We start from the raw sequence: 23135 nt of genomic DNA on the forward strand, positions 1-23135 counted from the left end.
TTTATTTCAGCAGGGTTAAAGTTCAAAAATGACACTGGAAATCATCAGCCTGCATCTCTTCCTGCCTTAGAAATAGAAGCACAAGGAGATACAGTTTCAAAAAATGCCAGAGTGAAAGTTCACCAGAAAACAACAGGCAAAGAAAATCAAGGTGATATACACAGGGCGGGGAAACGGCATGGAGATTTCCCAGTGAAGAAAAGAAAAAAACTTTCAACCTGGAAACAAGAGTTGCTGAAACTTATGGATCTTCACAAGAAAGACCATGTAGGAGGAAAGCCTTTTAAATGTCAGGAATGTGGGAAAAGCTTCAGAGTTAGTTCTGACCTTATTAAACACCAGCGAGTACACACTGAAGAAAAACCCTATAAATGTCAACAGTGTGGTAAGAGGTTTAGATGGAGTTCAGATCTTAATAAGCACTTAACGACACACCAAGGCATAAAACCATATAAATGCTCATGGTGTGGGAAAAGCTTCAGTCAAAACACAAATCTCCATACACATCAAAGAACTCACACAGGTGAGAAGCCTTTTACATGTCATGAATGTGGAAAAAAATTCAGTCAGAACTCCCACCTTATTAAACATCAGAGAACCCACACAGGTGAGCAGCCTTTTTCCTGTAGCACATGTAGGAGAAACTTCAGCAGGCGGTCAAGCCTTCTTAGACACCAGAAACTCCACAGGTGAATAAAAGCTTGTCCAGTGTTCCCCTTTCTGAAGAAATTCACCAAATGGAGTTCGATTCTGAAGCTGATGAGGAAATACAAAATTCCAAAGCAACCAATGATAAGAATTTGTCATCAGTGGAAAATGTGAAGGTACAGACATCCTGACAGCAATCTAAGGTGGTTCTGCAGGAGAGAGCAGCAGTTTATTGTTTTTACTTTTAACAGGGGATTCCTTTGTAAGAGAGGTATTCTAAGAACATTCTAGTTGGGATTGTATTTGGCAAAATAAATTCAGCTTCAAATAGAAGATGCAAGCATGAGTCAATCAACAGTTTTCTGTAGTCATAGAGGTAAATATTTGTTTTGCGTTAATCCCCTCAGCCATTCTTGCACATACATGATAAAAATATTTGTAGCATGGTCTTCCAAAACAAGAAGTCATAATATGTGTGTTTAGTTACATACCATTCAGAGTGGTAGGCTTACCACTTTAAATTGTTTCTTACAACAGAAATGTATTCTAATGTAAAGTTTCCCAAGAACCAAATTGGATGTCCTTTTATCTTTGGATACTGTTCACAAAGTTGAACGTCCTTTAAGTATCTGCTTGAGCCTTTTAACAACTTTAGCTCTTGAATTTTTCTGTAATGAAATCATATTTATTTCACCACCAGAAAACCTGCCAGGTGAACTAATAATGCACTAGCCTATGTGTCTCATTGGCTGTGTTTGGAAAATGGGAAGCATCTCCAATGAGATCTTATGGATATGAGTTGGAATTTGTAGCCATGGATTATGTATTAGATGTAAAGAGTAATTTTTGGCAATAAAAGAATCTAGACTATTTCCTTAGCTCATAATGTCAATAGGATTAAACAGACATAAAATTTAGCACTTGCCCAAAGCTTGAAAGAAAACTAATGGCAGTTCAGGATCAGAATCTTGTCAGGTCTCTTCTTGTTGTTTGGTTTTTAATTTGACTTGTGTATTGTTAAGAATGAGGAAAGAGTTATGTTTATATGAGAGCTGGGGTATGTGTGCTACATGCTGTGGTCACGTGCTGTAGTCACCTGGGGAATCCAGTTAGCAGAAGACAAGAGTTCCCGAAAGGAAAGGTTTAGGAATTGATGATGAGTGTTGGGCAAGGATGGGTGTATCCACAATCTGTGTAGTTTCTCTTAAACGGTGTTACGGATTGAATTGTGCCCCCCCCCCCCGAAAGATGTATAAACCCTAACCCCTGTACCTGTGGTAGGAGCACTGGTGGTGCAGTGGTTAAGCATTCGTCACCAGCCGCTCCGCGGGAGAAAGATGCAACAGTCAGGTTCCATTAAGGTTACAATCTTGGAAACTCTGTGGGGCAATTCTACTCTGTCCTACAGGGTGGCTGTGAGTCGGAATACCTGTGGTTATGATTGCATTTGGAAATGGGTCTTCTTTGTTATGTTAATGAGGCAGTGTTAGTGTAGGGTAGGTCTTAGGTCAGTCTCTTTTAAAATATGAAAGAGCAGATTAAGCACTTGAGGACAAATGGAGAAGATACATGCTCATAATAGCCAAGGAACCTAGGAATAGAAACTGAAGAGACAAGGACCTTCCCCAAGAGTGGACTGAGAGAGCCTTCCCCTGGCTGGTGCCCTGAATTCTGACATTTAGCCTCCTAAAGTGTGAGAAAATGAATTTCCGTTCATTAAAGCTACCCACTTGTATTTTATAGCAACACTAGATAACTAAGACAGTGGATAGGGTCCAACTGGCCTATGTCCTCTCCAGCACAGCATTTAAGAGCAGTCTTAGGTGATAAATTTAATGGACTGATGAAAGTTTGTATGTTGTGTGCCATTGACTTGATTCCAACTCACAGCAACCCTATAGGACCGAGTAGAACTGCCCCATAGGGTTTCCCAGGTTGTAATCTTTATGGAAGCAGATTGCCGGGTATTTTCTCCCATGGAGTTGCTGGGCGGTTTGAACCACCAACCTTTTGGTTGGCAACTGAGTACTTAACCGTTGTACCACCAGGGTTTCTTAAAGTCTGTGTAGGCCTGTAGGTTTTCTGATAACTTATGTATTTATTTACAGCAGTGACTCGGGTATGTTCCTGGTAAAACATTGAGGTACAGTCTTAGGTAAGAGGCTTAAGAAGTCATCCCTTCCACATCTTATTTTATAGGTGAGGAAATTAAGGCTCAAAATAGGTACAGGGACTTGCTCAAGACTCCACAGCTAGAAGGTGACATTCCTTCTGGTGGCTGTCACTCATCTTCATCAGTCAGTGGTGGCGGTGGCGGCGGCGGGCTCTGGTCAGTGCCTTTGTGGAACCCATATCTTTTGTCAGGAACAATTCTACACCAAAGAAACACATTTCATAGAATAGACGGTTTGGTCAAACATACGGCACAAGTAAGAAATGCCCTTGCAGGGAACTGCTGCATTGAGACCCCAGACTGCTTGTCTGAAATGCGTGCATGGTTCAGGCTGGGGTTGTTTTTTCCCCTCCCACCAGCCATTTAAACCTGTCCATTGAAGCGCTCAATTGCCCCTATGTCTTGGGGCGATAAAGAATGTGAAGAGTTCATTCAAGATCCAGTGGAAGCCTCCAATATGATTTACCTGCCAAGAACACCCTGGCCTGTTGGCTCAGGAATCTGTCCCTGCACAGGTTTTAGTCTTAGCCAGGGTCTTGTAGGTGGGTCAGCTTTCCTGTGCTATCCAGCATTTTCTGGTAACAGTGGCAGTCTGTGTGTGTAGGCCCAGTCTAGGATGGTGTATGAATCTCCATGGATGGTCGTCTCTTAAATCTGGAAGGTGGTTAATTGCACATCAGTTGGGAGGTGAGGCAGTGGACTTTGACTGTGCTCCCACAAGGGTACCTGAATAGTCCCACCATATGCCATGGCACGGTTGCCACTGACCTCAAACGGTAGGTTCCCCCTGCTGAGGTGGCCGTATTCCACTATATTGATGATGTCACGCTGACCTCTGACTTGTTTGCTTCTTTGCAGACTGGAGCTGGTAAGGTAGTTGCGCACCTCCAGTCGCAGGGGTGGGCAGCGAAGGAGGGAAGAATGCAGGGGCCTGATTTGTCAGTCAAGGACTTGGGTGTTATCTGGTCGGGTAAGACGCAAGCAATGACTGAAGCGATGATAGATGAAGTCCAATCCTACCCTTGCCCAGAAACTATGAAGGAACTACAGGCATTTGTTGGGCTCCTAGGGCATTGGTGCCCCTTCACACCCCATGTAGCCCACACCCTATGGCCCCTATGTAGGTTAGTGAAAAAACAAGTGAGACTGAAGGAGAGAGACAGGTGAAGAGATGAAGGTTGGAGAGAGAGAGACAGGTGAAACTGGGGAGAGTTCTAGAAAGTAAGGGGTGTGAGTGGGGCCTGTGGCAATGGCAAAGCAACAAGAGAGTGCCACTGGGATTTTGGTCCCAGTTGCGGTGAGGAGCAAAAGAGAGGTGCAGCATGTTGGAGAAAGTCATGCACAGTGTATACCCTGCTGCAGGTAGATGCAAGTTCTCATAAAGGGTCAAGTTCCCCTTTACTGGGAGTGTCAGAACAGGACTAATACCTCTCACCCCCTCAGGGTGATGGGTTGGACCCCCAACAATAGTACGCTAGAATCCTGCTAGTTGTTGCCAGTAGTTGGTTAGGGAAGCAAAAGCGAAGCCTACAGGCAGGGGCATACCAATCGTGCAAGGGGTGGCTTTGGACATGTGGCTTGCATGGGTGGCTGTAATTGCCCTACAACTGGGTGGGGTGCTGCACCTGGGGGCGGCTGTACATAGCTGCTAATGTTTACACCACCATCCACAGTGTTTCCAGCAATTAAACTGTAACAGCCCAGCACAGATACCTGCGCACATCATGGTGGGTTTACCCCTTGTCCCTGTTCTCGCCCCAGGCCACAGCTATAGATATGGAGTGGCAGGTAGAGGTGCTAGCCAGACACACCACAGCTGCACTTAACAACACCAGGTGGGCTATCACCCTTCTGAATGGGGAGACTCAACAAATACAGAAGGTTATCCTTCAGAGTAGGGTGGCCCTTGACATCCTGACCACCACCCAGAGTGACACCTGTGCCATAATAAAAATTGAATGTTGCATGTATAGCCCTGATGCCTCTAAAAATGTATCTTTGGCTCTGCAGGACTTGCAGCAACACATCACTTCTATCAAACATGACACTGCTGGCCGTGTCTCCAGCTGGCTGTAAACCCTCCCATCTGCCTGGCAGATAGGCTTCTGGGTGATACTGGGACTCTTATTACTAAGTCTTTTCCTGTGTTACTGCTTATACTGAGTATGTGGTCTGGTTTTGCTCCTCTGCATACCAAGTCCGAGGGCTTACACGGAAGAGGGGACGGTAAGATTGTAAGGACATTTGGGAGGGTGTGCAGGGGTGGACTGTAGGATAATGCTATTCAGCTATATGCGTCCCCTACCTAATGGAATCAGCTTTGCTCTTCCCCGAAGCATGCTGGGGATGAATTCAGGATGGACTCAGGCTAAGGTACAATCCCAGGACTGGGCCAGCGGCCAAGGCCAAAGAATGCCTTAGCAACAAGAAGGAAAACATCTGGGCCTGGCTGTGAAGTCCCTGGGAATACTGACTGCCCAAGGACGTGGGAGAAAACAATGAGCCTTGGTCCCAGCTAGAATGGTATATAAGCTTGGGTCCCTTGCTAGGTGGTTGTGGAAAATACTCCAGCCAGCCGCCACTGGAGAGTAGCTGCTTGCCAGTGTCAATAAGTTTCCATGAATCAACTCATGAATCTGGAAAGGGCTACATGTCATTTCTTCAGGTTATCTGCCAGGACGCACAGTGAGGGTCTTTCCTTGCTACAGCTGTGCCCCAACAATGTGATATGTATATACAGATATACATACGTGTACACATATTTATACATACATGCACATCGTAAATACATCCTGTGGGTATCATATAGATATTTAGATAGGTAACTTAAGTAAATATATTTCTATACATTAAAATATTTCTGAGATGAACAGCCATGTTAAGTGAGGCATTCATGTACCTGGTGGGAGTACTGGTGATCAGAACTATCTCCAAGGAATGGAGGAACTACAGACAGTCCCCAACTTAATTCAAATTATGACAAGCTGCAGTTACAACTGTCTTTTTTTTTAGTGATTTGTATATCTTTTATGTATGTATGTATTAAAATATATCTGTAAGTTTAATGCTTTCAACCCCCAAGGACAAAGATCGGATTTATAAAGATACTGATAACAAAAGGCAGTAATAATGAAAATGAGAAAAACGAGGTATTCAGCTTATGTCAGAACTGAGCACTCTTGAGCCATCAGAACAGAACCCCGCTGTAAGTCGGGGACTACCTGTGTACTGCAGGGCTAGTCTACAGTGCATTTTGATGACCAACAGCCAGGGACAGCTGGAACACACCAAGGCAGTCTGTATCTGGCAAGATGATGCCTTTCATGTGGTGGTAGGTAGACTCTCCAAAATGAAGCACCTTATACCCTCCCCACTATCCCCATCCATGTCAGACAGTGCCCATCCATTCGTTAAGGAAATCTTCCACCTCTACAGACCACTCAGGTCCCTGATCTCTGACCACAGCATCACATCTATATTGCAGTTTTCAAATAAATGGTTCAATGTCCTTTGTGATGGTTAATGTTATATGTCGACTTGGCTAGGCCATGATTCCCAGTAATGTGCAATTGTCCTCCATTTTGAGGTCTGATGTGACTGTCCTCCATTTTGTGGTATTGTGTAATTGCTCTCCATTTCATGTGTTGTAAATCCTAAACTTTATATGTTAATGAGGCAGGATTAGTGCGGGGTGTATCTTGAGTCACACCCTTACTCAAGTCACACATGCCCTTATACTTAAGTCACCCCCTTACTCAAGTATCTGAAGTAAAAGGAGTTTCCTTGAGTGTGACCTACATCCAATATGTATGGACACTCTGGCAAAGCTTGTTCTGGCTCTGGATCCTGCATCCAGCTCATTGTCATCTGACCTCCAGTTCTTGAGACTTGAGCCAGCAGCCTTTTGTCTGACGTACTAGTTTGGCTGCAACCAAGTGAGCCAGGAGAAGCCTCCAGTCTGACACCTAAGCCACAGATTTGGGATTTGCCAGCTTCCGTAACTGCAAGACCCATTTCTTTGAGAATATATGTACACAGACACACACACACATATATATATACATTTCCTTGGTTTTGCTTCTCTAGAGAACCCAGCCTAAGATACCCTCTATTCTAAGGCTCTACATGTGGATAGTGTACCAGACATTTGTTGACTGCCTTCTAGCATCCATTTCCCTTTTTGCCCTCCCCAACAACCTTGATTCAATTTGGAGATCTGTGAGGTTCCTGGCCCTGGTATCCAGGAGTACAGCATGTGACCTAAGCTAATAAGTAGATTCTTCCTCCTTAGCTAGAAGATGGCTCAGGGTTAGGCATAGGACCTTAAGTTGGTCTCATCAGGACTTTTGTAGGAAATGCTAGAACAAAAACACTCCCTCTTGCTGGATGATATATCCAGCCCCAGTAGCTATTGACAGTTTTCCTGAAACTATTGGAGATACGTGTGTTAGGATTAAGCCAACACTACAGGAGACAGAACAGAGCAACAGACGCTCAGTCCTTGGTGACATCATTATGCTGCATCACCTGATACTTGGAACTGCCCTGAACTTTTCAGGTACATGAGCCTGTATATTCCGTTTGTTGTTTATGCCAGTTCGAATAGGGATTTCTGCTCATTCCAACTAATACAGAGGGTAATAACTGATTTAAGATGATGGATATAATATACATATAAAAAAGTTCTTTTATATATACCTATTTGAAACTTTTTCTTATGGAAAGTATCAAGCCTACATAAAAGTAGAATAGTATAATGACCCCCTATGCATGCTTTAACCTTTAGCAACATTTTGAAAGTCTTGTTCAATTTATTCCCTCCAATTTTTGTTTTATTTGTCTTGGCAGGGGTAGCTGTTTGGTCTTTGGCCGGAGTATTTTAAGGCAAATTTCAAACATTATAGTACTTCACCCACAAATAGTTTGTGAGAGGTAAACAATTCTTAGCAATCTCTTGCCTAAACTACCAATGAGGAAGAGTTCTCACACAGTGGAGGCCCTCTCTCCCACAGGAGGGAAGGTTGAGAACGTGGGAGGGCAATCAAAACTTAGCTGACAGCTTCTCAAGATAGCTTTGTGAGACTACCCCCTTGGCGTCCTCCCTGGTGTTTTCATTTATGAGAACACCGGGCATCCCAGCTGTCTCATAATGAGGTTGGTCCACAGGGGCTGTTCAATGCGTTTAACGATCACTGGGGCAGCTTACTAATAACTTGAAACTGCATGATTGACTGCTGTACTTTTAGTGAGGCCCAGAGTGTTGGCACTCTTTAAGAGTTTGGCAGCAACAGTTAATTTTAGGTTCCCTGGAAGTCACTAAAGAACAACAAAAGTAATTACCCTTCAACGAATTTATGCAGGACATTTCCCCAAGGAGCTCAAAGTGCCCTCAGGGCTAGTTCCTCGTTTACCTACACAGATTGGCTTTGAAGACATTTTTCTGGAAATAATGTGCATATTAATATTCAATACAAATTTATTATAATTCACCCTCCTTCTTAGCATTCCTGCTTGATCATATTTCTTTTTAATTAGCATTTGACCATCACACTTTGATAAATACTTAGATGAAAAATGATCTGGAATTTTAATATTCCTGTTCTACTTTCTGCCCCATTTGTCATCATGCTTGTCAATGAGGAATTTTCTCTCCTTTTTCATGGTTGGTGTCTATTTGTTCCCTTGATATATATAATCTTGACAGTTCTTTGTGGAGTTATTCTAAAGTAGTTACTCTAACACCCGGTGCACTGATAGTAGTGTGACACAAACTACTTTAAAAGATCTTTGGCCAGTTAGTAAATCCCACACTTAATCATTTATGAAAACCGTCTTGGCCAACCAAGCGTTCTTTGCAACTAAGATTCCTGGTGCCATAAGCTATTGTAATCATCCTCTGCAACTCCCAGATTGATATTTAGTCTAACCTGCTGCCCAAAACTGGTTCTGGCCTTATTACTGCTTAAGAATGTTTGCTCCTTAAAACTTTTTGAAAGGTAAGTGAGCAAATATTCTTTGAGCATTTTCTATGGACCTAGCATCGTTTTAGGTACTAGAATTTTGTGTTCACAAACACTTTTGGTTTTGTTTTTTTATTCCTAAAGAATGTTGGATTTAGGAAAAAGCGTATTCTAGGCTTTTTCTTTCTTTTTTTTTTTTTTTTTTTTAACGCATTTTCATTGAGATGCCCTGGTGGCACAGTGGCTCAGAACTTGGCTGCTAACCAAGAAGCTGGCAGTTTGATTCATTGTATTTGTACTGCATAATACAATATTTGTGTTTTATTTGGGAGTTTGACTGGCTTTCAGTGGTCAGTTTCCCACTCAGCCTTATCTTCAGCTCCATCTTCCCAAAAACAGAATAGGAGAAACACACCTCTCCTACCTTATATACCTTAATATTAATTTTTTTTTAAAGATATGAGACTGGAGAAACCCTGAGAGTATGGCCCCCAGATGCCCTTTCAGCTCAGTAATGAAGTCACTCCTGAGGTTCACCCTTCAGCCAAAGATTGAACAGGTCCATAAAACAAAAGACTAAAGGGGCACACCAGCCCAGGGGCAAGGACTAGAAGAGGCAGGAGGGGACAGGAAAGCTGGTAATAGGGAACTCAAGGTTGAGAAAGGAGAGTGTTGACATGTCGTGGGGTTGTTAACCAATGTCATAAAACAGTATGTGTACTGTTTAATGAGAATCTAGCTTGTTCTGGAGACCTTCATCTAAAGTACAGTTTTAAAAAATGGCATTAGGAAATAAAAGATATGATTGAATTGGCTCAGCCTCTCTGCTCTTTTGAGAGTGGACTTTAGCATTCACATATAGGAAACATTTCCAAATCCTTACAGGGATATACATATTTAAATCTTAGCTGATATGAATGCAGTAGACATGAAATCTAGACACGTTCTCAGTAAGGACACCGAGACACAAAGCAAGCTTCTATGGAAACTGCAGGAACTTTAGTGTATAAGCAATTATATTCTTTCTGGCAATGTTTTTTTGTTTTGTTTTTGTTTTGTGCCTCTCAAATTTTCACAATGATCTACCCCAACATGATCAGACATTTTATCACAAGCAGCGTTTTTTAAAACTGTATGAAAAAGCATGTTAGGATAAAGGCAGTTAACCTTTTTTTTTTTTTAAATATTAATCTTAAAACAAGTAATTGCTACCACCTGGCTGGAAAATCTGCTTTCCTAATTGTGTCTAAGCTTTTGTTCTTCCCATAGGCAAAAACTATATTTATATAAAATATCCAGAATAGCCAAATCCATAGAGACAGAAAGCAGATTAGAGTTTGCCAGAGGATGTGGATAAGGAGGGAATTGGGAGCCCTGGTGGTGCAGTGGTTAAAAGGCCACTCCTTGGAAACCCTATGGGGCAGTTCTACTCCATCTTAGAGGGCTGCCATGCCTCGGAATCGACTCAACAGCAACGGGTTTCTTTTTAGAATGATGAAAATGTTCTGGAATTAGATAATAGTGATAATTGCACAACCTTGTTACTATTCTAAAAACCACTGAATTGTACAATTTAAAACGGTGAATTTTATGATATGTTACATATCTCAATTTAAAAAGAAGATAGGCTCAGCAGGGACTAAAGCAGAAGTTGACAAGTAGGCCCAGATAACTAATGGTGGTGGAGGGAAGAAGGGGGAAGAATTTGGACAAAAAAAGAAGAGGCATTGAGTAGGTAAAGACTGAAAAAAAGTCAGCCTCTTTAGGAGGATTTACATGGATTCCGGGATTAGATTTCAAAGGCAAGAATTTAGGGAGGAGAAGATAACCCTTGGGAAAGAGGATATGATTTGGTGCTTCAATTATGTCCTCCCTGGGTGTCATTGGGTCTCACAACGGACAGCAAAGAAGGTAAGAAGATCATGGGTTAAAGGTCATGTGTCACTTGTGCTAGGGTGGAAGTCACACTCATGATAATGACAAGAGCAACATCAAAGTGCTTCCTCTGATCCAGGCACTGGTCGAAGCGCTGTGCATTTATAAACATTTTTTTCTCCAAATCATTTCCATGCGATAGGTACTACCATGATTGTCACCATTTTATAAATGAGGAAACTGGCATATAGAGAAGAGTAAGTAACTTTCCTGAGCTCACACAACTACAGGTGGCAAGACCACGATTCAAGCCCAGGCAGACTCCAAGGAACCCATTCCTAACCACCATCCAATATTACCTTTCCAGCAGGGTTCTTGGCCCTGGTACCTGTCAAGAGAGATAATGTATATAAAGTGCTTAGCAGTATGCCTGAGGCACTAAATAATCGATTTATGATAATGACATTTCTTCAACCACAACGCTGGCTCAACTCGTTCATAGCTCTGATGGCCCTAATCTGTCTGGAGTTCCAAGTCCAAACCTCCAACTGCCCACTGGATATCTCTGCTGTTTGTCCTTCAGTGTGGCCAGTATGTACTGAACTCACCATCTCCCTCCCCACCTAGCCTATTCTTGTCCCCACTCCTGAATTCACTATGTGGTTAAGGCACAGTGTGGTGAGGTGGCAATCTCATCCCCACTTCATTTCACCCTATAGCACCCCCAGAATTCTTACTGAAACACTTCTCATCACACATTGCCCTGACTTACAATCCTCCAAGGTGCCCTGTTGCCTGCGACAGTGGTTTTTACCATAAAGCCCCTCACAAGAGTCCTCAATGTTGGGGGGCCGTGCACAGGAAGTTAAAGGGCAGAGCAATGGGAACTCTAGGCTCCTGCTATGCTTCCACAAAGCAGCATTGCTTTTATCTGTTTCACACATTGGGCGTTTTGGTAAGCACTTGCTTTTAGGAACAGTTTTGTGATTAAACAACAATCAACAAAACAAAACTCTTTAGCCTGAGACTTAAAACCTTTCGGGATCTGGCCCCCAATTTTACAAGCTATTTCCTATCCCCCTTCCCAATGCCCTAACTCTATTTAAGAATTAGCTAGTTCCCAACACTATGGTGAATATTTGTCTTTATTCTTTGCTGCCCATCTGAGCCCCCTCCTAAATTTCAGTAATCTGCCATTGTGTGTGTGTTGGTTGCATCCCACTAGGAAAGCTGACGAGGCCAGGTGGGTGGTCATTATCCCCACTTGCTCGAATGAAGGTCTAAACACATGACCTAAGCTTAGCCAATCAGGTGCTCCTGCCTGGAACTCCGAACATGGAGAGGATGACACAGAGAAGTAAGAACTGTTCAGAATTCTTTCCAGCGGGAACAGCAGCAACCAGAACCCAGTGTCTCGGTGGCAGGGACACTGACAGTGGGGCTCAGTGTGATCTGACTTTGGTCACAGTATTATATGATTCCATTTACATGAAATGTCGAGAATAGGCAAATCCATAGAATAGGAAGTGGATTGAGGGCTACCAGGGGATGGGGGAAGGGAAATGAGAAGTGACTGTTAATGGGTACAGTGTTTCTTTTGGGTTGATGAAAATGTTCTAAAATTGATTGTGGTGTTGGTTGTACAACCCTATGGATATACTAAAAGCCATTGAATTGTACACTTTAAATGGATAAATTAGATGGTATGTGAATCATAACCCAATGAAGCTGTTACTAAAAAAAAGAATGAATCAGTCAATGAAATTTTCATAGATGTCCTCACCTTACAAAATGGATGTGCTCCTGAGAAACTGGAAGTAAATACCTTTACATTTATTATTGAGTTTTACTGCAAAATTAGGAACAGATTTTCATATACAAAAAGAAATCTGGCCTCCTGATAAAACTTTTAAAAATAACATTTAAGAGCACGACAATCTTTTTTGAAAGAATAGGGTTAAAAGAAAAAGTTAAAACGTTATTATAATATCCAAAATAAGTAACAAAGCTCAGTAATAAGGTGAAAAATATTAAAATGCTGAACTCAGAATTTAAAATATATTCCTTGTAGCCAGCTCAACTATAAGAAAAATTAACCAGAGCTTGATGGTAAACTATGAGTTCCTAGGTGATGCAAATAGTTAAGTGTTCAGCTACTAACTGAAAGGTTGGCAGTTTGAGTCCACCCAGAGGTGCCTGGGAGGAAAGGTCTGGTGATCTGCTTCTGAAAGTTCACAGCCACTGAAAACCCTATGGAGCGCAGTTCTACTGTGAAACATATCAGGTTGCTGTGAGTCAGAATCCACTTGAGGGAAACTGGTTTCTTAGATGGTGAACTAGCACAAGTTGCTGATTCCTTCCCAGCCCTGAGAATGCCACAAAGCCAGGACGGCAGATGATGGAATAAAGAAATGAATATAAAAGTAGCAGGAAACTCCTGGGGAGACAGAGGGTGATGGGTCCCAAGGGGTGTACTGGGGTAGATGGCGGGTATAGGACTGTGCAAAGTAAGAGTAGATAAGGAGCAGACCCAGCAGAAAGGGCAAGGTTATAGCATAGCTTGTTAGTGGTAATCTTTTCTCTTCCCGCCCATTTCCTGCACAGATCTTGCTTGCTCTGCCAAAACTGTGAGATAGGAAAAAAATAAAATCCCCAGCGCCCTCCTACTGGAAGGCATGGGTGGACAGAACTGGAGCCAGGCTAGAATGGAGACCAGAAAACAATGGGTGCAGACTGGCTGCCCTGTGGGGTTCTCTTCTTGCCCCTCCCTCTCTTTACCCCAACAACTCCCCAGAAAAGAGCATCCCTGAAAGGTAGGGTTGGCAAACAAGAAGTATTCAAGTTCAGAGAACATGCCAGAGCTGTATTCCCTGAGGGTATTGCCCCACTCCAGCCTTAAACTCACCTGGTGGAGCACAGCTGGGGTCTGGCCTTCACCCAATCCCTCATTCACTTTATCAGCAACGTAGCTGATATGCCTGCTGTTGTGTGCTCTGGAGTTGATTCCAAGAGATAGCCACCCTATATGGCAGAGTAGAACTGCCCCATAGGGTTTTCACGGCTGTAATCTTCGGAAGCAGACTGACAGATCCTTTCTGTCAAGGAGCTGCTGGTGGATTTGAACCACTGGACCTTTCAGTTAGCAGCCAAGTGCCAAACCATTTTGCCACCAGGGCTTCTTAGTAAACTGGAACATCAGGTTGAGGAACTCATATAAAAGGCATCAGGAAGGGACACAGAGAAAAAATACATAAAAGAAAATTTAGATACAGATAAAAAAAAATAGATAGGAAATGAAAAATGTAAATATTTGAATACTGCTGTAATGGGGAGGGGGAGAGCTTGCACTCGGGAAGAGGAAGAGACAGGGGTGGTGACATTCCTCAGTAAGATAGTCCCTATAGAGGAAAAGATTTTGTCATGTGCATAACGTAGGTTGTTAATGAGTCTTCCTCCAATCCTGATGCCCTGTTCTTCATATAGTCCAGCTTCTCGTATTATTTGCTCAGCATACAGACTGAAAAGGTATAGTGAAAGAATACAACCCTGATGCACACCTTTCCTGACTTTAAAGCAATCAGTATCCCCTTGTTCTGTCCAAACAACTGCCTCTTGATCTATGTAAAGGTTCCTCATGAACACAATAATGTGTTCTGGAATTCCCATTCTTGACAATGTTATCCGTAATTTGTTATGACCCACACAGTCAAATGCCTTTGCATAGTCAATAAAACACAGGTAAACATCCTTCTAGTATTCTCTGCTTTCAGCCAGGATCCATCTGATATCAGCAATGATATCCCTGGTTCCACATCCTCTTCTGAAGCCTGCCTGAATTTCTGGCAGTTCCCTGTCAATATACTGCTATAGCCGTTTTTTAATTATCTTCAGCAAAATTTTGCTTGCGTGTGATATTAATGACATTGTTCTATAATTTCCACATGATAAACGGAGAAAAGATTGAAATTGTCAAGGATTGCATTTTACTTGAATCCTCAATCAACAGCCATGGAAGCAGCAGTCAAGAAATCAAAAGACGCGTTACATTGGGTAAATCTGCTGCAAAGGACCTCTTTAAAGTGTTGAAGAGCAAAGATGTCACCTTGAAGACTAAGGTGCGCCTGACCCAAGCCATGGTATTTTCAATCGCATCATATGCATATGAAAGCTGGATAATGAATATGGAAGACTGAAGAAGAATTGACCCCTTTGAATTGTGGTGTTGGCGAATAATATTGAATATACCATGGACTGGCAAAAGAATGAGCAAATCTGTCTTAGAAGAAGCACAACCAGAATGCTCCTTAGAAGCAAGGATGGCGAGACTGCATCCTACATACTTTGGACATGTTGTCAGGAGAGATCAGTCCCTGGAGAAGGACATCCTGCTTGGCAGAGTACAGGGTCAGTGAAAAAGAGGAAGACCCTCAACGAGGTGGATTGACACAGTGGCTGCAGCAGTGAGCTCAAGCATAGCAACGATTGTAAGGATGGCTCAGGACCGGGCGATGTTTTGTTCTGTTGTGCCAAGGGTCACTATGAGTCAGAACTGACTCGACAGCACCTAACAACAACAACAGAGGAAGAGATAGGGGGTGGTGAAGTTCCTCAATAAGATGGTCCCTACATAGGTAAACTTTAAGCCAATTAAATGATCCCTATATGGGTCCTTAACTTGACAAAGTCCCTAACTTGGTACTTAAACCTTAAGCCAAGGGAGTAGTATCTATAGGGGTCCCTGTCTGGGCTGTTAAAAGTTAACAGGGAGAGATAAGAGACAAGAAGTGTATAAAACCCTAAGAAAACAACTTTTGGAGCACTCAGATTCTTTCTCTACCTGAGTAGCCCACTTAACGCTTCCTAGTCAAGTGTACTTTCGCTGCTAACCCTCTGCTTGCTAATAAACCCCTGCTCACTTGGAACTATTTGTCTCAGTGTTTGAATTCTTTCCTACACCGAAGACAAGAACCAAGGCTGTTCTCCGGTAACACTGCCAGAATGAGAGAATAAATAAATGAGGGGAAAATATTTGCAGAAATAATAACCAAGAATGTCCCAGAGTTAACCTCGAAAACGTTATGCTGAGTGAAACAAATCAGACACAAAGACAAATATTGCCTGACTTCACTTACATGAAATATCTAGAATAGGTAATTGTATAGAGACAAAAGTTTATTAGTGGCTACCAGGGATGGTTAGAAGAGGGGAATGTAGAGTTATTGCTTAAGGGATTCTGAGTTTCTGTTTGGTATGACAAAAAACTTTTGGAAATGGATAGGGGTGATATTTACACAACATGAACATAATTAACGTTTATGAATTGTAACCTTAAAAATGGTTAAAATGGCAAAAAAAAGGGTACTCCAAAGATTAACTAGATTATAGACATAGCATTAAAAATAAATGCACAAACCATGCAGCTTTTAAAAAAATGCCCTAGAGTTAAACACAGATGAAAGAGTTTATACGATAGATAAGAATAAAGGCTAGATAAGGAAAAACATACATACACACACCAAGATGCATTATATGGGAAATGTTTTTTTCTGTTGTTAAACTACAGCTAGATTTGTACCTTAACATCTCTTTTACACATAGTTGTTGGGTAATCTACTTAGTACTTGAATTTTAACCAAATGTAGTATACCTTTCCTAAATATTGTATACTAAATTTTTTAAAAACAAATTATCTGAAACATCAATGAGGGTGCTGTTTTATAATTTTATGATGACGTGAAGGCTACTGCAGTATATGGAGCTGTTTTTTGCAACCATTGTGAAATGTTTTAAAGTTACTAAATAGAATGATCAGATCATTAACCAACTGTAAAAACAACTTGGGGTGGAGCCTGACCTCCTCTCACTTCACGAGGGGGAAGGAGAATCAAGGTCAACAGCCCAAGGCTGATTCCTGAGGCGGAGGTCGGACATGCCTTCTCTCTCTGCTATCTTTACCAATTCTGACACCAGCCATCCCTCCCAAGGAGCTCTCTACTTCTCTGCTGTGTTCGATATTCATTGCAGTGGCCACAAAGAACTCACAGACCATACTCAAGATTATGGGATTTATAAGAGAAGTAACAGGTTACAATTCAGGCTCAGGAACACTCAAGGATACAGTTCTTTCATCAGGACAGCCTCTTCTACCTCTGCTCGCAGGCACACCTCTCCCTGGCCCTGCACCTCTGCCCAAAGGCATTCAGCTTTCTTGCTCCGTGGGCCAGAAGCCATCTCCTGCTGCTGGGTCTCTGCCATCGCTTCTTGCCATCTTCAGGGTTACAGCTTGCCTTCTGTCTCCTGGGTCCAGGAGCTTCTCAGCACCTGGATCTCTGGTCCAAAGGACATGCTGGCTTCTGCCTCTTCTTCCTTGGTGACAGTGGAGTCTTCTCTTTCCAGCCTCTGAGATAGCTCACCTCAAGCCCAGTGGGATGGCAAAACTGACCAATCCCTTTGGTGGTCACAATTATCATATCTGCATAGCCCCACTCAATCATCTGGGTGGGAGTTACAAGACCATGGCTAGAAAGGCTATGCAAAAGTGATCCATCACACCAAACTGACATCAGACTTCTAAACAGCAACATGGGATGCAAGAAGATGATAAAGTGATACTTTCAAATTGTTGAAGGAAAGATCTTCAAACTTAGAATTTTATAGGCAGATAAACTATCATTTCAATGTGAAGGTGAAACATGTATGTCACAGCATAAATGATGCCAGAAACGTTAACACATATATGCCCTTTCTGAAGACATTCTCGGAAGAAGTGATCCAGCAAGAAGAAAAATAAATTCAGATGAATGTTGTAAGATATTTAGGAAGTAAGGGTTAAAAAAGGAGGTCTGGTGGTGCAGTGGTTAAGTGCTTGAGTACTAACTGAAAGGTCAGCCGTTTGAACTCACCAGTTGCTCTGTGGGAGAAAGATGAGACAGTCTGCTGCCATAAAGATTACAGCCTTGGAAACCCTTTAGGGCAGTTTTACTCTGTTCTATAGGGTCACTATGAGTCAGAATTGACTCCACAGCAATGGGTTTGGTTTTTAAGGGTAAAAAGATGCTTTAGCAAAAGTTTCTATTATCTACTAAAGTCAGAGGACATTAGAAACAACACACACAAAAAAAAACTGGTGCATCTAAACAACTGAGAAATAAAATTATAGACGATGCCAATGAGAGAGGCAAGACTTAAAAGATACAAAAATATGCAAAGGTAATTTTCTTATTTGGAAGGAAGATATAGATATTGAAAAGTTTAAGAAATTAATTGGGAAAAAAATAATCTAAAGTAAAGGTCTTACTTCATAAAACAGGGTTAACAATCAGAAGAATTTAAAACAATGAAAAGTATTATATTCAATCCAGCATAAGAAATTAGATCCACCCACTGAAGGCAGAAATGGAGAAAAAAAAAAAATACAGTAAATAAAAACTTGAAAAAACAGATACAAGAATAAGGCCTAAAAGCACAATCATTACAATAAATGTAAATTAGTTAAACTCACTGATCAAAAGACAGAAACGCTCAGGCTAAAATTTTTTTAAACAAGATATTTCTGAGGATATAGAAAATTGAAAGTAAAATGATGGAAAAGGTTATATCAGGTGAACATGAATCAAAAGAAAGATAAGGTGACAAACTAGTTAAATTGGTCAAAATACATCAAGGTCAAGAACACTATAAAAGAATGCTACCACCACTGCTTTTAATCAACATTGTGTTGCAGTAATACAAGGGAAAGAAATCAAATGTATTGGGGTTCTGGTTCCGGGTAAAATGAACTAAGCAAGTTTCATTTTTTCTCTGAGAAAATAACTACAAAACCTGAATAGAATGTATGGAACAGCTATTTGAGAACTCTGAGGAGTTAACAGCAGTAAGCAATTTGGGGAGGAACACCAGAATTCAAAGTACCACTGAATTGGTGGTGAGTGTATTATTTTATTCTTCTCTGCTGTTCCTTGATAGAGATATCACTATGCAACTATCAGAATAGCTTAAATTAAAAAATACTGGCAACACTAAATGCTGGCAAGGATGTGGAGAAACTGGATCATCTTACATTGCCTGTGCGAATGTAAAATGGTACAGTCGCTGTGGAAAATAGTTTGACAGTTTCTTGTAAAACTAAATATGCAGTTACCATACAAGTCAGCAACTGTACTCTTGGACATTTATCTCAAAGAAATAAAAGGTTATGTTTATACAAAAGCCTATACACAAATGTTCCTAACAGCTCTACTTATAATAGCCAAAAACTATAAATGGCCCAGATGTCAGTCAATGGGTGAATGGCTAAACAAACTGTGGTACTTATATAACATGAAACACTTGTTGTCGTTGTTAGGTACTCTTGAGTTGATTCTGACTCATAGTGACCCCATGTGACAGAGCAGAAATGTCCTTATAAGGAGAATCAAGATCAACAGCCCAAGGCTGATTCCTGAGGCACAGGTCTCAGGCATACCTTCTCTCCCTGCTATCTTTACCAATTCTGACACCAACCACCCCTCCCAATGAGCTCTCTACTTCTCTGCTGGTCCAATAATTGATTGCAATGGCCACACAGAACTCACAGACTATACTCAACAACTATGAGGTTTGTTAGTATGTCAGTTTGTCATACTGTGGGGGCTTCTGTGTTGCTGTGATGCTGGAAGCTATGCTACCAGTATCCAGATACCAAGGGGGTCACTCACGGAGAACAGGTTTCAGCTGAGCTTCCAAACTAAGACATGCTAGGAAGAAGGACCTGGTAGTCTACTTCTGAAAAGAATTAGCCAGTGAAAACCTTATGAATAGCAGCGGAACATTGTCCAATACAGCACTGGAAGATGAGCCCCCCAGGTTAGAAGGCACTTAAAAGATGATTGGAGAAGAGCCGCCTCCTCAAAGGACAGTCAACCTTAATGACATGGATGGAGTCAAGCTTTAGGGAGCTCCATTTGCAGATGTGGCACAACTCAAAATGAGAAGAAACAGCTGCAAACATCCATTAATAATAGGAACATGGAATGTATGAAGTACGAATCTAGGAAAATTGGAAATTGTCAAAAATGAAATGGAACACATAAACATCAATATCCTAGGCATTAGTGAAATGGACTGGTATTGGTCATTTTGAATTGGACAATCATATGGTCTACTATGCTTGGAATGACAACATGAAGAGGAATGGCATCGCATTCATCATCAAAAAGAACATTTCAAGATCTATCCGAAAGTAAAATGCTGTCAGTGATAGTGTAATGTCCATATGCCTATAAGGAAGACCAGTTAATATGAATATTATTCAAATTTATGAACCAACCACTAAGTCCACAGATGGAGAAATAGAAGATTTTTATCAGCTGCTGCAGTGGCTGCAGTCTGAAATTGATCAAACATGCAATCAGAATGCATTGATAATTACCGGTGATTGGAATGCGAAAGTTAGAAACAAAGAAGTGTTGGTAGTTGAAAAATATGGCCTTGGTGCTAGAAACAATGCCAGGGATCACATGATAGAATTTTTCAAGACCAACAACTTCTTCATCATAAATACCTTTCTTCACTGGCATAAACGGTGACTATACACGGGGACCTCATCAGATGAGGAATCAAATCAACTACATCTATAGAAAGAGACAATGGAAAAGCTCATTATCATCAGTCAGAACAAGGCCAGGGACCGACTGTGGAACAGACCATCAATTGCTCATATGCAGGTACAAATTGAAATTAAAGAAAATACAAGTTGACGGAAGCCAAAGTACAACCTTGAGTATAACCCACCTGAATTCAGAGACCTTCTCAAGAATAGATTTGACACATTGAACACTGACAACCAAAAACCAGAGAGTTGTAGAATGACATCAAGGACATCCCCCATGAAGAAAGCAAGAGGTCATTAAGAAGAAGAAAGAAAAGACCAAAATGGATGTCAGAAGAGACTCTGAAACTTAATCTTGAACGTTGAGTAGCTAAAGCAAAAGAAAGAAACGATGAAGTAAAGAACTGAACAGAATATTTGAAAGCGTGGCTCGAGAAGACAAAGTATTATGATGACATGCGCAAAGAGCTGGAGATAGAAAACCAAAAGGGAAGAACACACTCAGCATTTCCCAAGCTGAAAGAACCGAAGAAAAAATTCAAGCCTCGAGTTGCGGTAGCGAAGGATTCCATGGGGGAAAATATTAAACGACACAGGAAGCATCAAAACAAGATGGAAGGAATACACAGAATCATTATACCAAGAAGAATTAGTTGATGTTCAGCCATTTCAAGAGGTAGCATACAATCAGGAACTGATCGTACTGAAGGAAGAAGTCCAAGCTTCTCTGAAGGCATTGGCGAGAAACAAGGCTCCGGGAATTGACGATATCAATTGAGATGTTTCAACAAACGGATGGAGCACTGGACGTACTCACTCATCTGTGATAAGAAATTTGGAAGACAGCTATCTGGCCAACCATCTGGAAGAGATCCTTATTTACGCCTATTCCCAAGAAAGGGGATCCAACCGAATTATCGAACAGTATCATTAATATCACTTTCAAGTAAAATTTTGCTGAAGATCATTCAAAAGCGGCTGCAGCAGTATATCAACAGAAAACTGCCAGAAATTCAAGCCAGATTTAGAAGAGGACGTGAAACATTGCTAACGTGAGATGGATCCTGGCTGAAAGCAGAGAATACCAGAAGGATGTTTACCTGTGTTTTCTTGACTATGCAAAGGCATTCGACTGTGTGGATCATAATAAGTTATGGATAACATTGTGGAGAAAAGGAATTCCAGCACACTTAATTGTGCTCATGAGGAACCTGTACACAGATCAGGAAGCAGTTGTTCAGACAGAACAGGGGGATACTGTGTGGCTTAAAGTCAGGAAAGGTGTACGTCAGGGTTGTACCCTTTCACCATACCTGTTCAATCTGTATGCTGAGCAAATAATCCGAGAAGCTGGACTGTACGAAGAAGAACGGGGCATCAGGATTGGAGGAAGACTCATTAACAACCTGCGTTACGCAGGTGACACAACCTGGCCTGCTGAAAGTGAAAAGAACTTGAAGCACTTACTGATGAAGAGCAAAGACCACTGCCTTCAGTATGGATTACACCTCAACATAAAGAAAACAAAAATTCTCACAGTTGGACCAATAAGCAACATCATGATAAACAGAGAAAAGACTGAAGTTGTCAAGGATTTTATTTGACTGGGATCCACAATCAATACCCATGGACAGCAGTCATGAAATCAAATGATGTGTTGTGTTGGGCAAATATGCTGCAAAAGACCTCTTTAAAGTGTTGAAGAGTAGAGATGTCACCTTGAAGACTAAGACGCGCCTGACCCAAGCCATGGTATTTTCAATTGCATCATATGTATGCGAAAGCTTGACAATGAATAAGGAAGACCGAAGTAGAATTGACACCTTTGAATTGTGGTGTTGGTGAAGAATATTGAATATACCATGGACTGCTAGAGAATGAAGAAATCTGTCTTGGAAGAAGTACAACCAGAATGCTCCTTAGAAGTAAGGAAGGCGAGACTACGTCTTACATACTTTGGAGATCTTGTCAGGAGGGATCAGTACCTGGAGAAGGACATCATGCTTGGTAAATTACAGAGTCAGCGAAGAAGAGGAAGACCCTTAATGAGATGAATTGACACAGTGGCTGCAACAATGGGCTCAAGCATATCAACAATTGTGAGGATGGCACAGGACTGGGCAGTGTTTCATTCTATAGTACGTAGAGTCGCTATGAGTCGGAGCCAATTCAACAGCATCTAACAACAGGTTACAGTTCAGGGTCAGGAACACTGAAGGATACAATTCTTCGATCAACAGCCTCTTCCCAGCCATACTCACAGGCACACCTCTCTCTGGCCCTTGGCCTCTGCCCAAAGGCACTCAGCTTTCTCTCTCCGTGGGCCAGGAAGACCACTGTGCCATCTCTTGCTGCCAGGTCTTTCCTGCCACCACTTCTCACCATCTTCAGGGTTACACCTTGCTCTTTCTCTTAGTCTCCTGCTTCCAGGAGCTTCTCAGAGCAGGGATCTTCCTTGGCCGTGGTGAGATTCTCTTTTTCCTGCCTCTGGGGTAGCTCATTTCAAACCCAGCAGGATGGCAAAATTGACCAACCCCTTTGGTGGGCCACATTACCCTATTACACAGTCCTACCCAATCATCTTGGTGGGAGTTACAAGACCATGGCAAGAAAGGCCACACGAAAGCAATCCATTACATGATAAACATACACTTACAGTTACGATCCAGCAATCCTACTCCTGGGTATCTTCCCCAGATAAATGAAAAACTTAGGTTTTCACAAAAACTTGTACACGAATATTTATAGAAGTTCTGTTCATAATCACCAAAAACTGGAAACAGCCCAATTGCCCTTCAACAGACGAAAAGATTAAAAATAAATAAATAAACTGTCATACACCCATATAGGACTACTACTCAGCAATAAAAAGAAACAAACTTTTGATGCA

At 41.7% G+C, this 23135-nt stretch overlaps 1 protein-coding gene across 6 annotated transcripts in view; it reads left to right on the forward strand.

Annotated features, from left to right (window-relative positions):
* ZNF75A (zinc finger protein 75a) overlaps positions 1 to 23135 on the forward strand; it is a 57045-nt gene that overhangs the window by 7544 nt on the left and 26366 nt on the right. For 2 of the 6 annotated variants that reach the window (XM_049903510.1, XM_049903512.1), the window contains exon 7: positions 11 to 8358. The exons of 2 other annotated variants lie outside the window; for them this stretch is intronic. In XM_049903510.1, the coding sequence (XP_049759467.1) occupies positions 11 to 693 (683 nt within the window). In that variant the 3' untranslated portion in view covers positions 694 to 8358. Of the gene's footprint in view, positions 1 to 10; positions 8359 to 23135 lie in introns of those variants that run through there. 2 more of the 6 variants (XM_049903511.1, XM_049903514.1) reach the window with 2 other exon arrangements.

The sequence above is a fragment of the Elephas maximus genome, chromosome 12, assembly GCF_024166365.1.
Source record: "Elephas maximus indicus isolate mEleMax1 chromosome 12, mEleMax1 primary haplotype, whole genome shotgun sequence".
Classification (NCBI taxonomy): Eukaryota; Metazoa; Chordata; class Mammalia; order Proboscidea; family Elephantidae; genus Elephas; species Elephas maximus.